This window comes from Ochotona curzoniae, unplaced genomic scaffold, assembly GCF_017591425.1.
Source record: "Ochotona curzoniae isolate NIBS_2020 unplaced genomic scaffold, NIBS_Ocur_1.0 scaffold_1037, whole genome shotgun sequence".
NCBI lineage: Eukaryota > Metazoa > Chordata > Mammalia > Lagomorpha > Ochotonidae > Ochotona > Ochotona curzoniae.
The window spans coordinates 16,814,490-16,833,852 of NW_024467083.1; the positions used below are offsets into that span (position 1 = coordinate 16,814,490).

The 19,363-nt window shown below is 39.1% G+C and overlaps 1 protein-coding gene across 1 annotated transcript in view; it reads right to left on the reverse strand.

The window, feature by feature from the left end:
- The window catches only part of LOC121168709 (calcium-binding mitochondrial carrier protein SCaMC-1-like), a 42,811-nt gene extending 24,977 nt beyond the window's left edge, over window positions 1–17,834 (reverse strand). The window contains exons 1-4 of the mRNA XM_040999023.1: window positions 17,652–17,834; window positions 14,009–14,135; window positions 12,724–12,811; window positions 9,055–9,166 (exon numbers count right to left, since the gene is read on the reverse strand). Coding sequence (XP_040854957.1) covers window positions 9,055–9,166; window positions 12,724–12,811; window positions 14,009–14,135; window positions 17,652–17,834 — 510 coding nt within the window. The remainder of the gene's footprint in view (window positions 1–9,054; window positions 9,167–12,723; window positions 12,812–14,008; window positions 14,136–17,651) is intronic.
- Between the last annotated feature and the right edge of the window lie 1,529 nt (window positions 17,835–19,363).

Here is a 19,363-nt window from a genome sequence, read left to right on the forward strand (position 1 = left end):
TTTCATAATATGTATCTTCCATGAACTTTCTGAACACATTTTGAAGTATGAAGATAAAGGTTCTTAAAATATTGGCTGCATTAGTAGTCTAGCATCCCAAATCCTGTCCCATGTATTAGCAGTATAATGTTGCAGAAGTTACTCTTTTAGCACATTGTAAGCTCCTAGAGGGCAGGACTTTTCTATTAAGAGATTAAGAAATACGACACCAAGGAAAAGCAACAAAGTTATCTTAAAAATACTGTACAGGAGTTGGGATGGTGGTATACTGACTAAGCCCCCATCTGCAGTGCCAGCATCCATTATGGGTATCAGCTCAAGTCCTGGATGCTCTACTTTCCATCCAGCTTCCTGCTTCTGGCCTGGGAAGGTAGCAGAGAATGGTCCAAGGCATTGGGCTCCTGCACCCAGTAGGAGACCTGGCTTCTGGCTCTGGACTGGCTCAACTCCAGCCATTGTAGCCATTTGGGGAGTGAACCAGCAGATGCAACATCTCTTTCATACTATTGCTTTTGCCTGGAACATTCCTTTGGATACGCCATACTTCTTAAGGAGATAGTATGCTAAGACGGACAAGAACACGGCCTGTGAGGTGAGAGGACCTGCGTTCAGCTAGAAATTTTGTTACTGTTAAGTTACCTTACCTGAAAAGTGATGGACAGTTCCATTCATCCTCCCTCACAAAAAACAAAGCCACTCAATTAAATATTTCTATAATTCTTTTTTTAGATATTTATTTTTTATTGGAAATGGGGAGTTATATATATATAGAAAGAGATGTTGTATCTGCTGGTTCACTTCCCAAATGGTTACAATGGCTGACCCAAGGTTTGAAGACTGTCACACTGACAATAGAAAAAAAAAAAGAGCAATCCAGTTAAGGACATTGTTTGGAAAAGAGCAAAATGCATAAACTAATTAGGCAGAAAAAGAAGAGAAAGCAAGAGAAGACTGGTAAAGGAAACCAAAGGAGTGAGGGAAAACATTAAATAGCCCAAATGCATCCCAGCTGTAGGCAACTGCCTGAATTACCTTGTACCTAAGCAAGTATTAACACAGCTGCGAGAAAAACAGCCAAAGGTTCACTGGCATTCTGGGCCTGGCTCATGTAAATTCCATGCTAACTATACCAGTGTGCCAGCATAGTTGCCCACTCTTTAATGTTAAATTCGTGGGGGCGTGGGAGTGAACCGCTGCTACCCAGTTGCTAGGGTCCTTGGACCAGGTGGGGCCCACTGGAGGCTTTTGATGTGGGTAAAGTTGCAGCCAGCAAAGTCCTCCCTGCTATGGAGGGAGGCCCATCAGTGGCCTTTCACACTGGCAAAAAGCCAGTGCTTTCATCCCATGTTGCCTTCAAACAAATCAAGACCTCCAGTCTCACAGAGTAGAATCTGTGGGTGTATAGTCTGGTCTAGGCAAACAGGTTGCATAATTAGAGCCACCACATTGCTGCCCTTGCAAAGAAGCCAACACTCTCTTGGAGTAACGATGAAGATATAGGGGACATAGCAATTGGTGCTGAGTAGAAGTTGTCAGACTTCTGAAAGAGATCCATTGAGATCTCTCTCTTGAGAGAGAAGAGTTCAAAACCTATGATAGGCAAGCCCTACACCTCAAATCAGCAGGAAGAAACTAAATGTGATGAATCTGCACCTTTTAGCAGATTAAAGTCAGAAATCTCTGATGCAAGAATGGAATGGCACAGGTAGATAACTACTTTAGGGTCATAAGCTGGAAGCCACACTAGCCCTGCTCTTTGGAAAGATAAGATAAGCTCTGCTTATCCATCAATGACCCCTCATCCAGAATGTACTTCCTGTCACTGGGGACCGGAGGTGGAAACATAAAACCACTCCCCTTCCCAACTTCACTTGAACACTCGCAGCCTGGAGGTCAATCTTTCTCTCTTCCTGCTGAGAAAAGATGGAAGGCAGAAACATTTTTCTCCCACCTGTCACCTCCCAACTCGCCAAATTCTCCCACATGTATTTGTAATCTCACCTTTTAAATAAACTTAAAATTTAAAAAGACAAAAAATCCTGCAAAGTCAAGTGCTTGGGAAAGCTAAGCTAGGGAAGACATCTAAAGGCATAATGCAGAGTGAGGGCAAAGTCCACAAGAAACGGCAGCATTACTGAGTTTCAGCCATCCCTATCCAGTTGTCCTTGTGTAGGAATAAAGGTCAGGGCTCCCAGAAACCCTAATATTTCCAAAGAAAACAGAAAATTAAAATTTATGTGAGGATACTTACAAAAATTTGTGGATGGAATTAAAAGGTAATGCACATTTTCCATGAACCATTTTTTTTAACTATATGTTTTTGTTTGCTTTTTTAAATTTTACTTTTTATCATTATTTTTCATGATACAGTTCCACAGGAACAGGGATCCTTCATCTATTCCCCATCTCCCATTTCCTCCTCCCTACTGCTTTCCCACATATTATTACAATATTACAATAGTGTAATCCTTCAGCAAATCACAGATCTCATTCTGCTATTTAGTGTACCATGACGTTGTAGGTACAGACAATGGTAGATAGTCTAGTATCCTATTGTCAAGGTCTGTTTAACAGTTTCATGGGGGGGTCTTCATTTTGTTCAGAAGCAGAGAAGCATTCTGCTATGTATCTTCTCATCCAGGTATGCTAGTCTCCATTATACAGTTCACCTATTAGACTATATGTATGTAAAAGTTTACCTATATATCTATTTATCTGACATTTTACATGGAGGTTGCCTCAGATCACAGAGAACATATGATACTTGTCATTTTGGCATTGGTTTATTTCACTGGACATAATGGTCTCTAGTTGGGACCATTTTGTTGCAAGTAGTAGAATTACATGATTTTTAATGGCTGATAAATTCCACTTTCAATGGGCACCTGGGTTGCTTCCAAGCCATTACTATTGTGGATTGTGCTGCTATAAATACAATGTTGCCTGTTGTGGACTATGTTTACTGGCTCTGTATGTAAGGGGATGCATGATAGAAGTGCAGTGGAGACTGACATGTTCAGATGTGGAAACAAAGTGCAGTATGTCTCTATGCATCCAGATTAAAGATGGACTCCCAGTTTATATCTGACAATAGGCTGCTGGACTCTCCGACACTGTCCATGTCTACAATATCAGAAAACACTTCAAGAGCAGCATGATGGACTTATGACTGTTCATGGGCCATCCATTGTAACACTAGAGGGGAAATCAATGGGGAGGGAGGGAACTTGGGAAAGGGGATGGGAAATCCCAGAGTCTATGCAACTATATCATAAAACAATAAAATTTTTTAAATACAGGGTTGCAGATTAGTTTTCATATGCAGATTTTATTTCCTTTGGATATATTCCTAGAAGTGGGATAGCTGGATCATATGATAGATCAATTTTCATTTCTTAGTACCCGCCATACTTACTTCCATGGTAACTGCACTAGCCTACATTCCAAGCATCAATGGTGTAGGATACAATTCTCACCACATCCACGCCAGCAGGTTTTGTTAGTAAATTGCTAAATATAAACAATTCTCACTGGAACCAGGCAGAATTTTAATGTGGTTTTTATTTAAATTTCCCCAATAGCATGAGCATGTTTTCATATTATTATTAAACATTTGAATTCATTTTTAAAATGTCTGTTCATCTCCTTTGCCTATTTCTTTACAGGGTTGTTTATTTTGCTGCTGTTGAGTTTCTGAAGCTCTTTGTAAATTCTGGATATTAGTCCCCTATTGGTCGTGTAGTGTGCAAAGATTTTCTCCCATTATGTTGATTGCTTCTTCACTTTGCTGACCATTCCTTTGCTGTGTATAAGCTTCTTAGTTTGACGTAGTCTCATTTGTTTATTTTGGTTTTGACTGCCTGTGCATTGGGTGACTTTTCTAAGAAACCTTTATCAATGCCTTTAGCTTGTATAATGCTTCCTAAGTTTTCCTCTAATATTTTTATGGTTTCTGGGTGAAGATTTTGTCATTGATCCATTTAGAGCTGTTTTTGTATAGGGTGAGAGGAGGATGTCTTACTTCTTACTTCTGAAGGCTGTTAGCCAATTCTCCCAGCAGCATTTGTTGAAGATACCTAACTTTTCCCCTGGATTATTTTCAGTTTTCTTGTTCACAATGAGTTGGCTGTTCATGTGTGGGATCACTTCAGAGATTTCTATTCTGTTCCATTGATCTTCTCTGTTTCTGTACCAGTACCAGACCATTTTGATGACCACTTCCCTGTAGTATGCCTTGAGGTCTAGAATTGTGATTCCTCCAGCTTGATTTTTAATCTTCAGGATAGCTTTGGTTATTTGTGGTCTCTTGTGCTTTCAGATGAATTTTCCTATCATCTTTTTCCATATATGAGAAGAATGCTGTTGGGATTTTGATTGGGATCACACTGAATCTGTATATGACTTTCTGTAATATGGACATTTTCATGATGTTGATCCTGCCAATCCTGGAACATATAAACTTCTCCATTTTTCATTCTTCTATTTCTTTTTGTTTAATGTTTTGAACTTTTTATCATAGATGTCTTCCCTATCTTTGGTTATGGTTAACCCAGGATATTTAAGATTTTTCTCCATTATTTTAAATAGGACTGTACTTAAAAGTTCTTTCTCAGCCACAGAATTATTTGTGCATATTAGGGCCATTGATTTATGTTCATTAATTTTGTATTCTGCTATCATGTAAAATTCTCTTGTAAGCTCCAATAGTTTCTTGATTAAGTCTTTTAGTTCTCCTATGTATAGAATCATATCATCTGTGAATAGGGGTAATTTAAATTCCTCATTTCAGACTTGAATACCTTTAATTTCTTTTTCTTGCCTTAGAGTTCTAGCAAGGATTTCCAATACTATAATGAATAACAGTGGTGAAAGCAGACATCCTTGTCTAGTTCCAGATCTTAGTGGAAAAGCTTCCAGTCTTTACCCATTTAGTATGATGCTGGAATTGGGCTTTTCATACCGTGTTTTAATTGTATTGTAGAATAGTTCATCTATACTTATCTTGCTTATTGTTTTTACCATGAAGTGGTGTTGGATTTTATTAAATTCGTTGTCTACATCTATTGAGATGATCCTATGATTTTTGTTTTTCAATTTGTTCATGTGATGTATCACAATTATTGATTTGCATGTGCTAAACCATCCCTGCATGCCAGGTACCACCTGGTCTGAGTATATGATCTATCTGATGTACAGTTGGATTTTCATTTACGTTCATCAGGGATTTCGGTCTGTAGTTACCTTTCTCTGTTGTGTTTTTATCTGGCTTTGTATTAAGGTGATATTGGCTTCATGGAAAGAGTTTGGAAAGATTTTCTCCATTTATTATATTTTGAATAGCTTGGAGAGAGTTGGGGTAAGTTCTTCAAACTTTTTTTTTAGAATTCAGCAGTGAAGTCATCCTGTCCAGAACATTTCTTTGTTGGGAGATATGATTACTGATTTCACCTCCATCCTGGTTATGAACCTACTTAGATTTTAAATTATCTCATGATTCAGTTTTGATAACTGGTCTGTGTCCAGCATATTTATCCATTTTTTCTAGGTCTTCTGACACATAGGTGTATAATTGCTTGTAATAATTTCTGATGGTGCCTTTTCTAAGCATAAGCATTAACTGAAATGCACGTTCCTCTTAGCACTGCCTTGATTGTGTCGCACAAGTTCTGATATGTTGTGTTGATGCTTTCATTCATTTCAAGAAGTTTTTTTAGCTTCCTCTTTGATTTCATCTATAACCCCTCGTTCACTTAGCAGCATGTTGTTCAGTCTCCTGAGATTTGCACATCTTCTGAGGTGTTTTGACCTTTTAGTCTCTAGTTTCACCCCATGATGCTCTGAGATCAATGAACTTTGTAAAGACCTCCCCTACATATGAAATTTCTCAATTTCTAAGCCCTATGTGAGCCAAAACAAAATTCTTTTTGGCAAAGCATCACCATACTATCAAAAGTGTTTTCACAGTATAAAGATAATGTTTACAAAGAGTACTATTGGTATTTCGCCCTTACTCATTCAGCACTGACCTTCTCCACACATGCATGTTCACTTTACAGCAGCCAGAAGCCGACTCTTTACCTTTCCAAGGCAGGCTGGGATACCAGGAAATCAATGTGCACTGCTAACCCTCTAGAACAGCCCTGGACCAATAATTTCAATTTAAAATAGGGATGGATACCCTAGCTTCTTCACTGTTAGGCAGGGTAACTCTGAGTAATGTGTTTTATTTCCATTCTGAGTTCCTCAATGATACTAAGCTCTCAACAACCAAGGTGCCAATGTACTTCATAATACACCCTCATATTTGGTTTCTGTCCTTTCCCTCTTTTTCTTCACAGGCCTCTATTTCCTGGAATCATCTCCAAAATAAGATACTTGCATTTTAATTCTATCTCAGAAAACAATTTTTAATACCATGGGAGACCCTCAAGGAGTGTTTTTTGTTAAATGATCATCTGTCACTGGGTGGAAAGAGACTATAGGATGGCAAGAATAGAAGTGGCGTAGCTAGTTAAGAAGCTAATGTAACAGTTTCAGACTAGGGTGGTGGCTTCAACCAAGATAACAGAATAAGGATGCTCAAATTCAGGATAACATCTTGAAGACAGAGCTACAGACTTCCTAATAGTTGTTGGGTACTAAAGCTATCAGGAAAGTAAGTGTTAAGAATAGTTTTTAGGATTTTAGTCTGCTAAACTGTGTAACCATTGAGTTGGTTGAAATAACCCAGAAGACTTAAAACAGAACAAATTCATTCACAGTTTTAAAGACTGAAAATCTAAAATCAAGTTGTCAATAGGAATATAATGCATCTGAAACTCACAAGGGAATATTTCCTTGCCTTTTTAAACTTCAGGTGGTTTGTCAACAACCTTTAGCATTCTTTGGCTTGCACCAGCATAAGTTGAATCTCTGTCTGCACCTACACACAATGTTTTCTCTCTGTATATTTATCATCATAAATGGCTTCCTCTGATAAAGATAACAGTCATACTCCATTCTGACCTTATTTTAACTTTGTTTTACACTTGCAATAGCTTTATTCTCAAATAAGATCACAACAAGCTGTGACTTAGGACTTCAACACGTCATTCTTCAAGTGGACACAATTTAGCCCATAACTTCGTGTACAAATAAATGTAAACACATTCATAAATAAATATGCATATAAAAATTAAAAGGAAGCTCTAAGGGAAGGGGCTGAGAGAGGATTCCATGAAATATGGTGTCCTGGGAGTCAAGTCAACCACTTATTTTAAGGATAGAGTGATCATTTATAACAAATCAACAGAGATGAAAATGAAATATATATAAAAAAAACCACGATTGGTGGGGTTTGCAAATGTAAATCATTACCAGTCTTGAACAATTTCAGGAGCTGTTGACAAAAAAGTTCGTGAGGTTTGAGGCAGAATGGAGCTCATCAAAAAATTTCCAACCTTATTCAACTGAAATTATAATGATACTATGTTTAATATAGTTCCTATGGGCAGAAAATTAGCTAAACAATACTACCACTGGCAATAAAATGTAACGACGGAAATTTTTGTCCTGTGCAGATGGAAACAAACTATAAACAAAGTATTTTGGGAAAAAAAATGTTGGTGTTACCTAGTAAAAATTAACAATTATTCTACATTCCTAGAAAATCTCTTGTTTATGGGGAGATAGGTATAAGAAAATTAATAGGAGTGAGCATTATGATGTAGCAAATTATGCTACCACTTCAGACACTTGCATCACCGGATCAGAGTGCTGGTCAAGTCCTGGTTACTCTGTTTTCAAAGCAGCTTCTTGCTAATGCATCCTGGGAAACAACAGATAATAGCTCAAGTAAGTGCCTGGGCCCCTGCCAGCCACTGGAATGCTGAGATGGAATTTCAGCCTCCTGGCTTTAGCCTAGACTAGCCTTGGCTACTGCCAACATTTAGGGAAGGAATTAATAAATAGGAGATCTCTCCCCGCATGTCACTTTTTTGTTTCAATTTTGTTTTGTCACTTTACTTTTCAAGTAGATAAAAACATAACATAAATATACACTTTTAAAAGGGAAGTTAACAATTACTTACAATCACAAAAATCTACAAGTAACACAAATGTTCATTAGTGAAATATATCAACAAAACTGATATATTTATATAGTGACATACTGTACAACAGAAATTAGTAAAATACGGTGATAACCATCATTGTAGTTGAATCCAGAAAAGCAGAATGCTAACAAAATTATATACAATTCAAAAAAGGCAAAATTAGACAACATACAGCTCACACACATTCACACATGGTAAACATAATAAAAAAAACAAAAACAAGAAATCCAACATACATGTATTCATTAATTTTTGGAGGAAGGAGAGCAATAATGCCTGGGAGAGACACAAGCGACCTCTTTCAAAATAAAGGTCATCACCTATTTATCGTCAAGAACCTCCGTCTGACAGAAAGTAGAAGAGTGGGTTACTTAAGGATAGGTGCAAGAGTAGTTTGTAGTTCCTGGAAGTGCCACTTTTGTCCCAGAAATAGATATTCCAACATCCTCTAAACCATCATTGCCATATCCCATATATGTAGAACCTCACAACTCCTCCACATTGGAACAGACTGACCTTTGCTTTTTTTTTTTTTTTTTTAAATAAAAATGCTCTTGCTTTCACTTCTCTTGTTCATGACGGGTTTCTGCCTTCTGCTGAAGCCAAGAATAAGACAGAGGCCATGCTACCCATTAATAGTCCCTTGCTGTCCAGTGTCACTTTCTGAGTCTATAATGTTGAAAGCCTAATATTTAGATTTACTTTTCCTGTTACAAAAGACCCAACCAGGCATGTCATACCTGTGAAAAAAGAAAAATCTGAAGGTACTTCTACAAGTTCATGAAAAAATTGACTTAAAAAATAAATATATTTCTATGCACAGTATCTTTTAAATCCATGCATGGTTTTATATAATACATACTTTTCATGAAACTTTAGAAGATCATTCATACCATTGATCATAATAATAGCTATGACATTTGAAGCTAACTAAAGTAGTAAAATGCAAAAGTACTCTTACTGTGGAACGCTTCCAGAAACGAATGATTTCATTGATATTTGAGGCAGGATGAAGTAAAAAGTAGTCCCTCCATTCATTCCAGTCTATTGTCATTGTCCCATCAACATCGATGCTGAAATTTTTTTTAAAGTACTTAAGATTAGCATCACTATAAAAATAAATGTAATGTTTCTTAAATATTGATCACTGGCACACACCTTCGTATATCATAATTTTCACAATGTTTTTTTTAAAAAGCAAAACTTTGTTTAAGAGCAGTTTAGTTTTTCAGAAATATTGAGAAGACAGTATAGGTAATTGTTTTATATTCTGAAACCCTATTCCTCCTATTAGTAATAACTTAAATTTTTACACTTAGCTGCTGGGGCCCTTGCAGTGGGTGTGGACACAAAGGTGTGAAGAGAACAGCTCCCCTGTTGGCAAGGCTGCGAGGAGCTTCCAGCTGTATGGCAAGGCCTGGCAGATGTCTCTCCAACCACCTTGAAATAGTCTCACCCCCTTTTTGTGTGAATACTCAAGCATCCCACTACTAATTCTGTAATCTATTGAGGCATTGTTCGTTGCCCCTGTGAGATGGTTTTTGCAACCAATGTGAGCTTAGAAGTTAATGTTACTGATAATGTCTTGGTGAGTGGGCCTTTAAGAATTTATATACAGAAGTACAATTAAGCCCATGCTGGTTTTGGACACCTTATTGTGTTCCTACCCATTGCCCTGGAACCTGGCCCAGACATGTAGCACCTTTCTGGGAAATGGCTTTATAAATATCCTAAACATTAATAAAAGTGATGAGACTATGAACTGAATCTGCTACGGCGATAAATACAGTTATTTCCTAAAGGCTTTCTTTGGTGCATACAAAATGTACCTGTTTTAGCTGCTTTTATATTTTTTTGGCTACAGGAATTATAGGGTGCTTTTATTAATATCATAGACATATATCTAATTATTGTTTGACTGTTAATGAGACTGTAGAGCCTGTAGTTGTAGGGGGATTTAATATATGAAACTTTTGTCTTAGATCTTTAAGTTTTTCTCTTTTGATGTATTTCTCCCATTAAGTGAGAGATAAGTTGTAGAAGCAGAAATGTGGTAGGAATGTATTTCTGATTAGTCGGCAACTGCATGTGCCTTGGCCTTGGAGTCCTGGCTGTCATCTAATGGCTGCTACTGAAGAATGAATAATGGCTTGCTTTGAAGAAAATGATTATGGTAACTTACAGAATTATCTTTAGGAGCACCTGGTTGACCATGAAGCAAAACATTAATTAATCGAACATCTGTGCATGCCAGCTTGGTCATGAAGTTAAAAATAAAACAATCAAACATGTGTGCAGAAATTTGTATTGTGGCTAAGTAAATAAAAAAGACAGCTTCTTGAGCTGTTGACAGAGGGCATCAAGTGACTGTCTCTGTGTCTTTTCACCGATTCCACATCCCCTCTTGAGCTCTCAACTCTGGAGCTGGCTTCCGGCACTTAACGAATATTAACAGAGTATTATTAACTAATATTTACATTTATTTATGTAATTTCTGTATACTTACATAATATCTACTCATATGCCATTATTTTTCAGTTAATGTTCTTTTTTTGCTTGATGCTTTAGGGTCTCCTCTAAGACATTACAGTCCATTTAGTAATAGGCTCCCGAGTTAAGATAATTTCCGAGACCTTACATCTTTAAGGAGTATTGAATAGGTATTTTTCTTAGCACATTCCCCTACTACAACTTATTCCATATTACCTTTTAAATCATCTATTTGTATGAGGGTTTTTAAAAAGTTCTTGAAAAATGGAATTAAAAGACACATTTATTTTAGTCCCCAAAATATCAAATTTCATACACAGATGTAGTTATCGCATATATCCCAGTGTCTCTTCAAGGGAAAGACAATTTCTAAGTCACCTGTACATTTCCAGCACTGAGAGTTTTATGAGTGAGTGAATAAAAAGTGAATAAAATTCACCAGTGGCCAATATGCCCACTTCAATCTGCTTCCAACCAGGACACTACATTGTGGTTACCTGGTATTATCTTCCCTACAAGCCTGAACCCAGGAGGCAAAAACTGTGGCTTGTTTATAACTGTGTCCTGTTCACTGATGTTCATGAGAGTTCAACAAATAAATTTCAAATAAATCCCTGCTCTTGGTAGTTCATAATTTGTTTCACAGTATGATTTAGGACATATTTGCAATTTTTGATTAGTGTGTTGAAATATATATATATATTCAACATCATTACAACAAGAATAGAAAATTAAATTGCCCAAGGATATAAAGAATACAAAGAAATACTTAAATAAAACTCACAAAATTCCAAGTATTATCTTGAAGCAGTATCTGATACAGCACCGATGAGAGCTGATTCTCCTGGAGCTACACATCTCTCATTGTTGTTAAACACCACAAGACAGTTGTTTAAGTCACAGATGCTGTCACGTATGTCACCCTAACTCAGCCATGCTCTATTCTATGCAGAGGACCATCAAAGCACTAGACATTTGGGATCAATGCATCTCAACTCATACACCTAAAAGAATTCTGAAGTGGGTCAAAATGTGTACCGATTGCTTCTCAAACCCAGGAAAGTGTGAGAATGAACACACTCCCACCAACCCTCTTAGCTGTGAAAGCAGACCCCACACAGAGAAGTCTGTGTCACAGGGAGAGATGATCACTAGATATTCATGAATAAGAGGATTTACTTGGCTGCCATTGCTAAAATGCTCAACTACCTAACAAAATGCTTAGAAGTGGTAATTATTTTAAAAATACTCCATAGGGGTTTTAAATATGTTGATTGATATATAATAATTGGAATATTTCACATTTTGTGGTATTTCAAATATTGATGTGGTATTTCAATGTTCACATGTAATGTGTCCTGGTTAGATTACAACAATAAACGTTTCATCTCCTTAGACTTCTCCTTGTGCTTGTTGCCCACTAGTCAGAACTTCTTTCATCCTTATCCTATCTTCTAGGAATCATTATATTACATGAAAAAGAACCTACAGTATGTCTTTATGTGCCCAGTTCATTTTACTTGAAATAATGCCCTGTAGTTCCATCCATCTTGTTCCAAATAACAGGATTTAATTCCTTTTTATGGCTGAACAATATTTTTTTGCTGTGTCTATAGACCAAATTTTCCTTATTTGTTCACCCAGGAACGGCTTCTAAGCTGATTCTATATTTTGGATATTGTACATAGTGCTGTAATGATCATGGGAGTGTAGGGACCTCTTTAATATGCTGATTTCATGTTCCCAAAAATGAGATAACTTGACCACAAAGTAGATCTATTTTTGGATTTTTTAAGGAATCTCCAACAATATGGATGTGTTCATTTGCATTCAACATGGATGTGCTAATTTGCATTCCCAGAAACTGTGTAGAAAAGTTACTTTTTCTCTACACATTACCAGCACTGTTTATTTTCTGTGTGATAATGGCCACTCTGAGGTTAGATAATTTCTTATTGTGATTCCATTTGTTTGTGGACTTGAAGTTGCTTTTAAAGAAACAGATGCGCAGTGAGGACAGAATTAAACAAATTCAAAAGTAAGATTTGTTCAAAGTCACGTAAGAAAGAGGAAATGCCATGTTTGTAGCTATTAGCTTCTAATACTAAGTATAAAACACAAAACTGCTTAAAGGGCTAACCTTTTCAGAATCTTCCTTGCCTGAGCTTCCGAAATATTTATACCCAATGATTTCACAGCAGCAACCACCTCTGACGCTTCTATAATTCCTTTAAAAAGTAAAAAAATACTAAGTTAAATAACATGAAAAAAATAAAGCAAATATATTTAGAATGCAACAGTATTTAAAAGTCTGTATGTTTTGTAGGTCTATAACCTGTTAATTATAGCCCAAAGCCTAAAAAGGTATAAAAAGTGAATGACTTCTTGATGAAAAAAAATTGCCTGATGTGAGTTTGGGGTGGGCATGTGGCATAGCAGTGAAATGAAGCCTTCAGACACTCACATCCCCAGTTGGAGAATCTGGGTTCACACTGTGTCATACACCCATATTTTCTTGCATGGAGCTGGATCAGTTTGTATCTGGTGTACCCATCTTTGTTTACTCCTCTAAGACACTCCCTTTTGTGTGGAGCAGCCTTTCATTTTCAAAGACCCAGTACAATTACAATCCCTTAAAAAAGGTGATAACTTCAGATCTTTACCATTTCTCTTGGGCCTATACCGCGTAAGATGTTGCCAGAGAAAATGGGTGGTAGTACCTTTTAATTTGCTGCTAGCGTTTTATTAGAGGGATACATTCTGAAGTCCCAGCTCCACTCCCAATTCCAGCTAAGGGGCACTAAGGAGCACCCTGGAGGAGCAGACGATGGCTCCAGTCCTAAGGTCCCCGACACCCATGTGAGAAGTCACCCAGGTTGACTTCAGGACTCCCCACTTCAGCCTGGTCCAGCACTAGTTGTTGTGGAAAGTGAATCAGCAGATGGGATATCTCCCTCCCTCCTTTACTTTCTCCCTCCATTCTCTCTCTCTCTCTCTCTCTCACCTCTTTCTCTTCCTGCCTTTCAAATAAATTAAAAATAAATTTTGCAAACATTTTAAAGCTAAAATGTGGTTAACTTTAATCAATTATTTTTTTTTCTAATTTAGTGTGCTTATCTGTATTGCACTGAGGAAATCTTCACACATATAATTTCACAGTGGTATTCGGTTATTTGGACACCATCTGCTTCGTATATGCACTATTCCTTCTTAAAAGTTCAGTTTCTAAGTCTCAAAACACATTTGATCTAAGGATTTCTAATAAGAAGCTCGTCTTGGTTATAATTTATATATTATTCTTAGCAATTTAAAAATTACAGCTATATTACTAGTAGAAATATTTGAAACATTGATAGAAGTAAATTAAAGGACAGAGTGACAGTTGACTGCATGTTAAGCTAACTGTAGATGAACTAAATACACACCATCACTATTTTTGTCCAGACTATTAAATGCTAGCTTCATTTTTTTCTCATGATCTTGAAGGTATTGTACAAATTCTTCAAAGTCCAATCCTGAGTCAGCATTTTTATCCCCAGCCTGAAGGATTTCCTACATGGAAGAAGAAACCCATTGATTGCAGAGATATGTCATAAATAAATCCATTAGATCATGCTAGCATTTGTACATTTCACTCACACTAATTATGAGTGCCATAGCACCAGAGATCTTTGTCTTTCAGTCTCAGCCATAAGGGTAAGAACATTTAGGTATTTTCTAAGTTGTGGAATAGTAAAGTCAATAACCACCACACTTTTTCAGATAATTATGAATCTTGAAAGCAGATAAGTATGCACCTGAGGTAAACAATAAATGCTTAGAACCTCAAGGAAGTAAAGACAATAAAATATACAGTCTGCCATTATGGCCAAAATTTGTTTACTCAGTTCAATAATATGTGGAATAATAGTGTGTCCAGCTTAATGATTTGAGATCTAGCCTAGTAAACTGAGAATGTGTGTTTGAATCTCACTTAGTACTTATTCTTTCTTTTAAATAAACAATACTTTTTAAAGCTGCATATCCCACATATTTCCAGCAGACTCCTTTCTTCACCTCATTTTCTTTGTCTTTGTATCTCTGATACCTAACATAAAGTATATCATACACAGGTCCTTAATAAGGGTTCACAGAAACAAAAAATAAATACTGCGAGCCAGACCCTAGCCTAGGTGTGAGCGATTGAGGTGAGTAAGAAGCTACACAGCAGCAAAGATCACTTATATAACCAAAGGCAATCTGTTAGATGACAAAATGAGAATGCAGTTAAGGTTAGGAAGAATCAGATGAGTCTTTCACAGAGCAAGGGCTTGAGCTGAGATTCGCAAGGGAAAACAGGCATTATTAGCCGACCAGATAAGTGAGAGAGGATATCTCCAGAAGACATGATGAAGCTGTTTTTGCGGCACAGTGGGGTAAGCTTGAGCTTCTGACACCAGCATACCATGCTGAAATGCCAGCTCAAGTCCTGACTACCCTGCTTCAAGTTTCAGCTTCCTGCGGATGTGCCTGGGAAGGCTGTGGAAGACAGTGCAAGAGTCTGGGTTCCTGTCTCCATGGAGCCTCTGGTTGCTGGCTGTTGTGGCCATTTGGGTAGCAGAAGATATCTCTCTCTTTCCCCCTCACTCTTCCTCCCTCTTGACCTTTCAAATAAAAAGATATATAAATCTTCAAAGAAAAGAGTATATGAGCATTTCCAAGGAGGCAAAATAAACGTTAATTATAAAAATACAATGACAATGATAATAGTAATAACATTCATAAGCACTTATTTCTAAGTACTTTATTTACATAGAGTCATATGATATTCCTAACACCTCTATGGACTTTCAATTCACTGAAGACAAACAAGCAAGAAAAGAGACAAGAAGGCAGAGTAGAGAGTATGAACAAGGTGTATGTCATAAAAAGGATTTCAAATTAATTCTGCAGCTTAGTGTTTCCCGGTGAGTGTGATACATCTGGCACACACATGCAAACAATGCTAACACCAAATCGCACAATAAGAAATTATCTCCCTTGCAAACTTTCTGGTTACATCATGAAGAATGTCTCAGTTTGTGCTAATTCGCCATCAATATCTGTCAGTATTTTACAGAAAAAAAAAATCAGAGAATCCCCATTTATGGCAGTGATACAAATTTCTGAAGTATTACAGCTGTAAGACAACAGAATATGGAACCTCAGGCCCTACCCCACCTACCCCAAATGTTTAACCATCAACTATACACAGAGGAGGTAAAACTTTTTAAAACCCCAATACTTGGAAATAAGCCTGAGATAACTCCATGATCTGAAAAACCTAATGCTAATCATATTAGAAGACTAGGGAAAATACTTGTTTTCTCCCCAAGTCAGGACAATGCCAGGTGCGGAAAAATTTTTGGGGTCTTTCTGCAGAGGGAAATTTTCTGGGGTCTTTCTGCAGAGAGAAAAGGAAACAAATGCAGCCATCCCACTTCCCTAGCATTCTGGGACACTTTCCCAGAAGTCATTTCTGGCCTTACCTCGCAAGAGACACACCTCAGTAACATAGATATACATAGACTGAAAGTGAAAGGATGAAAACAAACTTTATATGCTAATAGAAAACAAAAAGCAAGCAGATGAAATCATTCTAATATAGAAAACAGACTTTGATGCAAAAACTGTCAAAGACTAAAGGGAATTGTGAAATGGTGAAAGGATCAACAGGAAGACCTGACTGTTGTTGAACCCAATGCCAGAGCACCTGGCTATTCATAACAAATGTTAGTGGATTTAAAGGGGGACACAGAATCCAAAAAAAAAAATAATAATAATGGAGGACTTTAACACCCTAATTCATCAACAGATAGATCAACTAGATAGAAAACCACCACCAACAACTAAAAAGCTTATCTGTACTATGAACCAAACGGACCTAATTAATATCTACAAGGACATTTTATCCCACACAGGCATAACTCACCTTCTTTTTATCAGTGCATTCAACCTTCTATGGGCCATAAAATAAGTCTTAGGAAATTAAAAAGAAAACATATTATACCACAACTAAATATAGCTGTAAATTAACAACTAAAGAAACTCTAGACGATATACAGACACTTGGAGACTGAGTATCTGCTTCTGATGAACACTGGTTCATAGCAACAGTTGCAATTACAGTATTGAGTGTTCCCATGGTTGGGAATCTGATGGAGGATGGCAGTGGCAAGCATACACATCCCACAACACAGTGAGTGGGTTCAAGTCCAAGTTCTACTTCTGACTTGAGTTTCCTGCTAATGCACATCTTGGGAGGCAGTGACAACTCAACACGCGGGGCCCTGGCACCCACACGGAAGACCCAGATTGGGTTCCAGGCTCCTGGCTTTGAGCTGGTGCATCCCTAGCTGTCGCAGGCAGTTGGGGAGAGAATCTGTGAGTAGATCTCTGTCTCTGTTTCTTTCCTTTCCAAAAACAAACAGAAGATGTTCTGAATGTCTTGCCTAGGAAACAAATACTCATGTAGTTTGCAAAACGTGACAGTAATTGCAGGCAAATGTCCTTCCTAATGGAACTAAAAAATAAGGTGCACTTTCCATAACCTTTTTGAAGCTCCCTCATGTAAATGTATAACCCGTGAAAGCAGGCTGAAATAAGTGTACGTCATCTCCGAGACTGCTCGTTGACAGAGGGAAAATGATTTTCTTCTCTTCATATTCAGAAATTTCATTTAAATACTTTCAGCAATTGTCCAGAAGAGGGCCTTAACTGAAGTGTAAGCCAGGGGCCTGGGTCTGACTCTGAAGTCCCTCCGTGTGGACATTAGAAGGGAGCAGCTCTCAGGCACCTATCCGTGCCTGTCATCAGATATTCTTGAGAAAAGAGGGGACCCTGTTCTGATGAATTCCCAACGGCCAACACGACTGCCAAGTACTATGGGAGGTTAATGTCAGACAAGGTTCCAGACCACTCAGCGGAGTGCTTCGGCCGCTGTGGAAAGCGGCTATACGGCGGAACCCCCCGGCTCTGACCAGGCTGAGGAGAACCCCACTCCTCTCTGCCTCAGAAAGGCTTGCCCACCCTCCTATGCGAGTGACTTACCTTCTCCGAGTTCTGCCCAAACGCGGAGCTCCGGTTTTTCAGCCCCTCCTTGAGCTCCAGAATGTCCAACACGCCGTCCCCGTTACGGTCCAGTTTTTCAAAGAGGCTGCCGTAGCGTTTGTTGTCATCGTCATTCTGGCAGGCCACGCCTGGCAGCACGAAGCCCCGCAGCCAGCGCAGCATGGCGGGTCGGCAGGCGCCTGCGGCGACCTCCGAGTGACGGCCTTCCGGTGACACCTGCCGCCGCTTCCCCTGCCCAGGTGAGCACCTGGCAACTGCCTGCCGGGATGCCCGCGCTCCCGCGCTCCGACCCGCGGCAGGTGAAGGCTCCCGCGCCAAGGACTCGGGCGCAGCCGAGAGAGGGCCGCTGACCTCGTCACGGTGCACCCTCTCCTCGGGCTTTCTGGCCTGAGGCACCTCGCGAGATTTGTCCTGCCCTGGTGACCTGTTCCGAGCAACCTCTGGGTGGGGTTGCCGAGGAAGCTGAAGGAAGTTTTGAGCAACCTGAGCACGTTCACTCGGGATTCTCCAAACGTCCTGTTAACAAAGTTCCGGGCTGAGCCCTGAGAATCATGGCAGCCGGTGAGGCCTGGACAAGCAAGGTGCTGGTCTTGCTCCATGCCCTCGGTGAAGCCACGGTGCCATGGTACCCCTGTGGGAAGACCTGAGTGTTGGGGTCAGGGAGCTTGGTAGAAGAGAGGAGCCCCTGCCAGTGTTCTCATCCTGGGCCTGTGTTGGTTCCAAGATCCCACCGCTGCGTCCTCACCCCGCTCCAGCAGCTAACGCCACTGCAGTCTCATTTCAGCACCTGCCATTCCGAACTTAAGCTTTTGTAATCCAAGTCACGATCTCTTGCAGCTCCTTTAGCTTCTTTATGGGTCTCATAGCTGAAGTGGAGGCCCTGAGCAGTTGGGGTGCACGGCCCTGAAGTCTGTTGTACTAAGGTGGCTGTGCAATTTGTTACTAGTCTAACACTGTGTCCTCTGCCGCTGGCACATTGGACAAGCCCAAACTAGCTCAAGTGACTGGATTCCTGCCATCTATGAGGCAGAGCTGGATGGAGATACTGGGTCAGGCGTCAGCCCGTTATAAGCTTCAGGGGTCAGAATCAGCAGATGACAGCATTCTCTGCCCCTCAAAACAAAAAAAGCAAACTCGAAATTCCGAATTAATCCAAAGAGTAAAGTGGGGGAAAAGTTAAAAAATAGGCCAGGCACAGTAACCTAGTGGATAAAGTCCCTGCCTTGCAGGTGCTAGGATCCCATATAGTTTGTGTCCTAGATGTTCCATTTCCCATCCTGCTCCCTGCCTGTGGCCTAGGAAAGCAGTGGGGGAGAGCCCAAAACCTTGGGACCCTGCACCGGTGTGGGAGACCCAGAAGTTTCTAGTGGCTCAGCTGCAGCCATTGCAGCCACTTTAAGAGTGAACTAGCCAACGAAAAATTCTTTCTGTCTGTATCTCCTCTCTGTGTGACTACCTTTCCAAAAAATAAATCTTTTTAAAAAAATAGAGTAAGAATAGTTGAAACAAAACAAGATACTAGACCTCACAGCCAGCGTGACACTGTAAATACAATTAAAAGGCATTACAAACAAAAGCCAGCTCTTAACAATGACTCCCTGCAGTTTTACTTTCTACAGCTTCATTACTCATCACATCAGTCAAACACAATCCAAAAATATTTGAGGGATAACCCAACAATTTCACCCTTA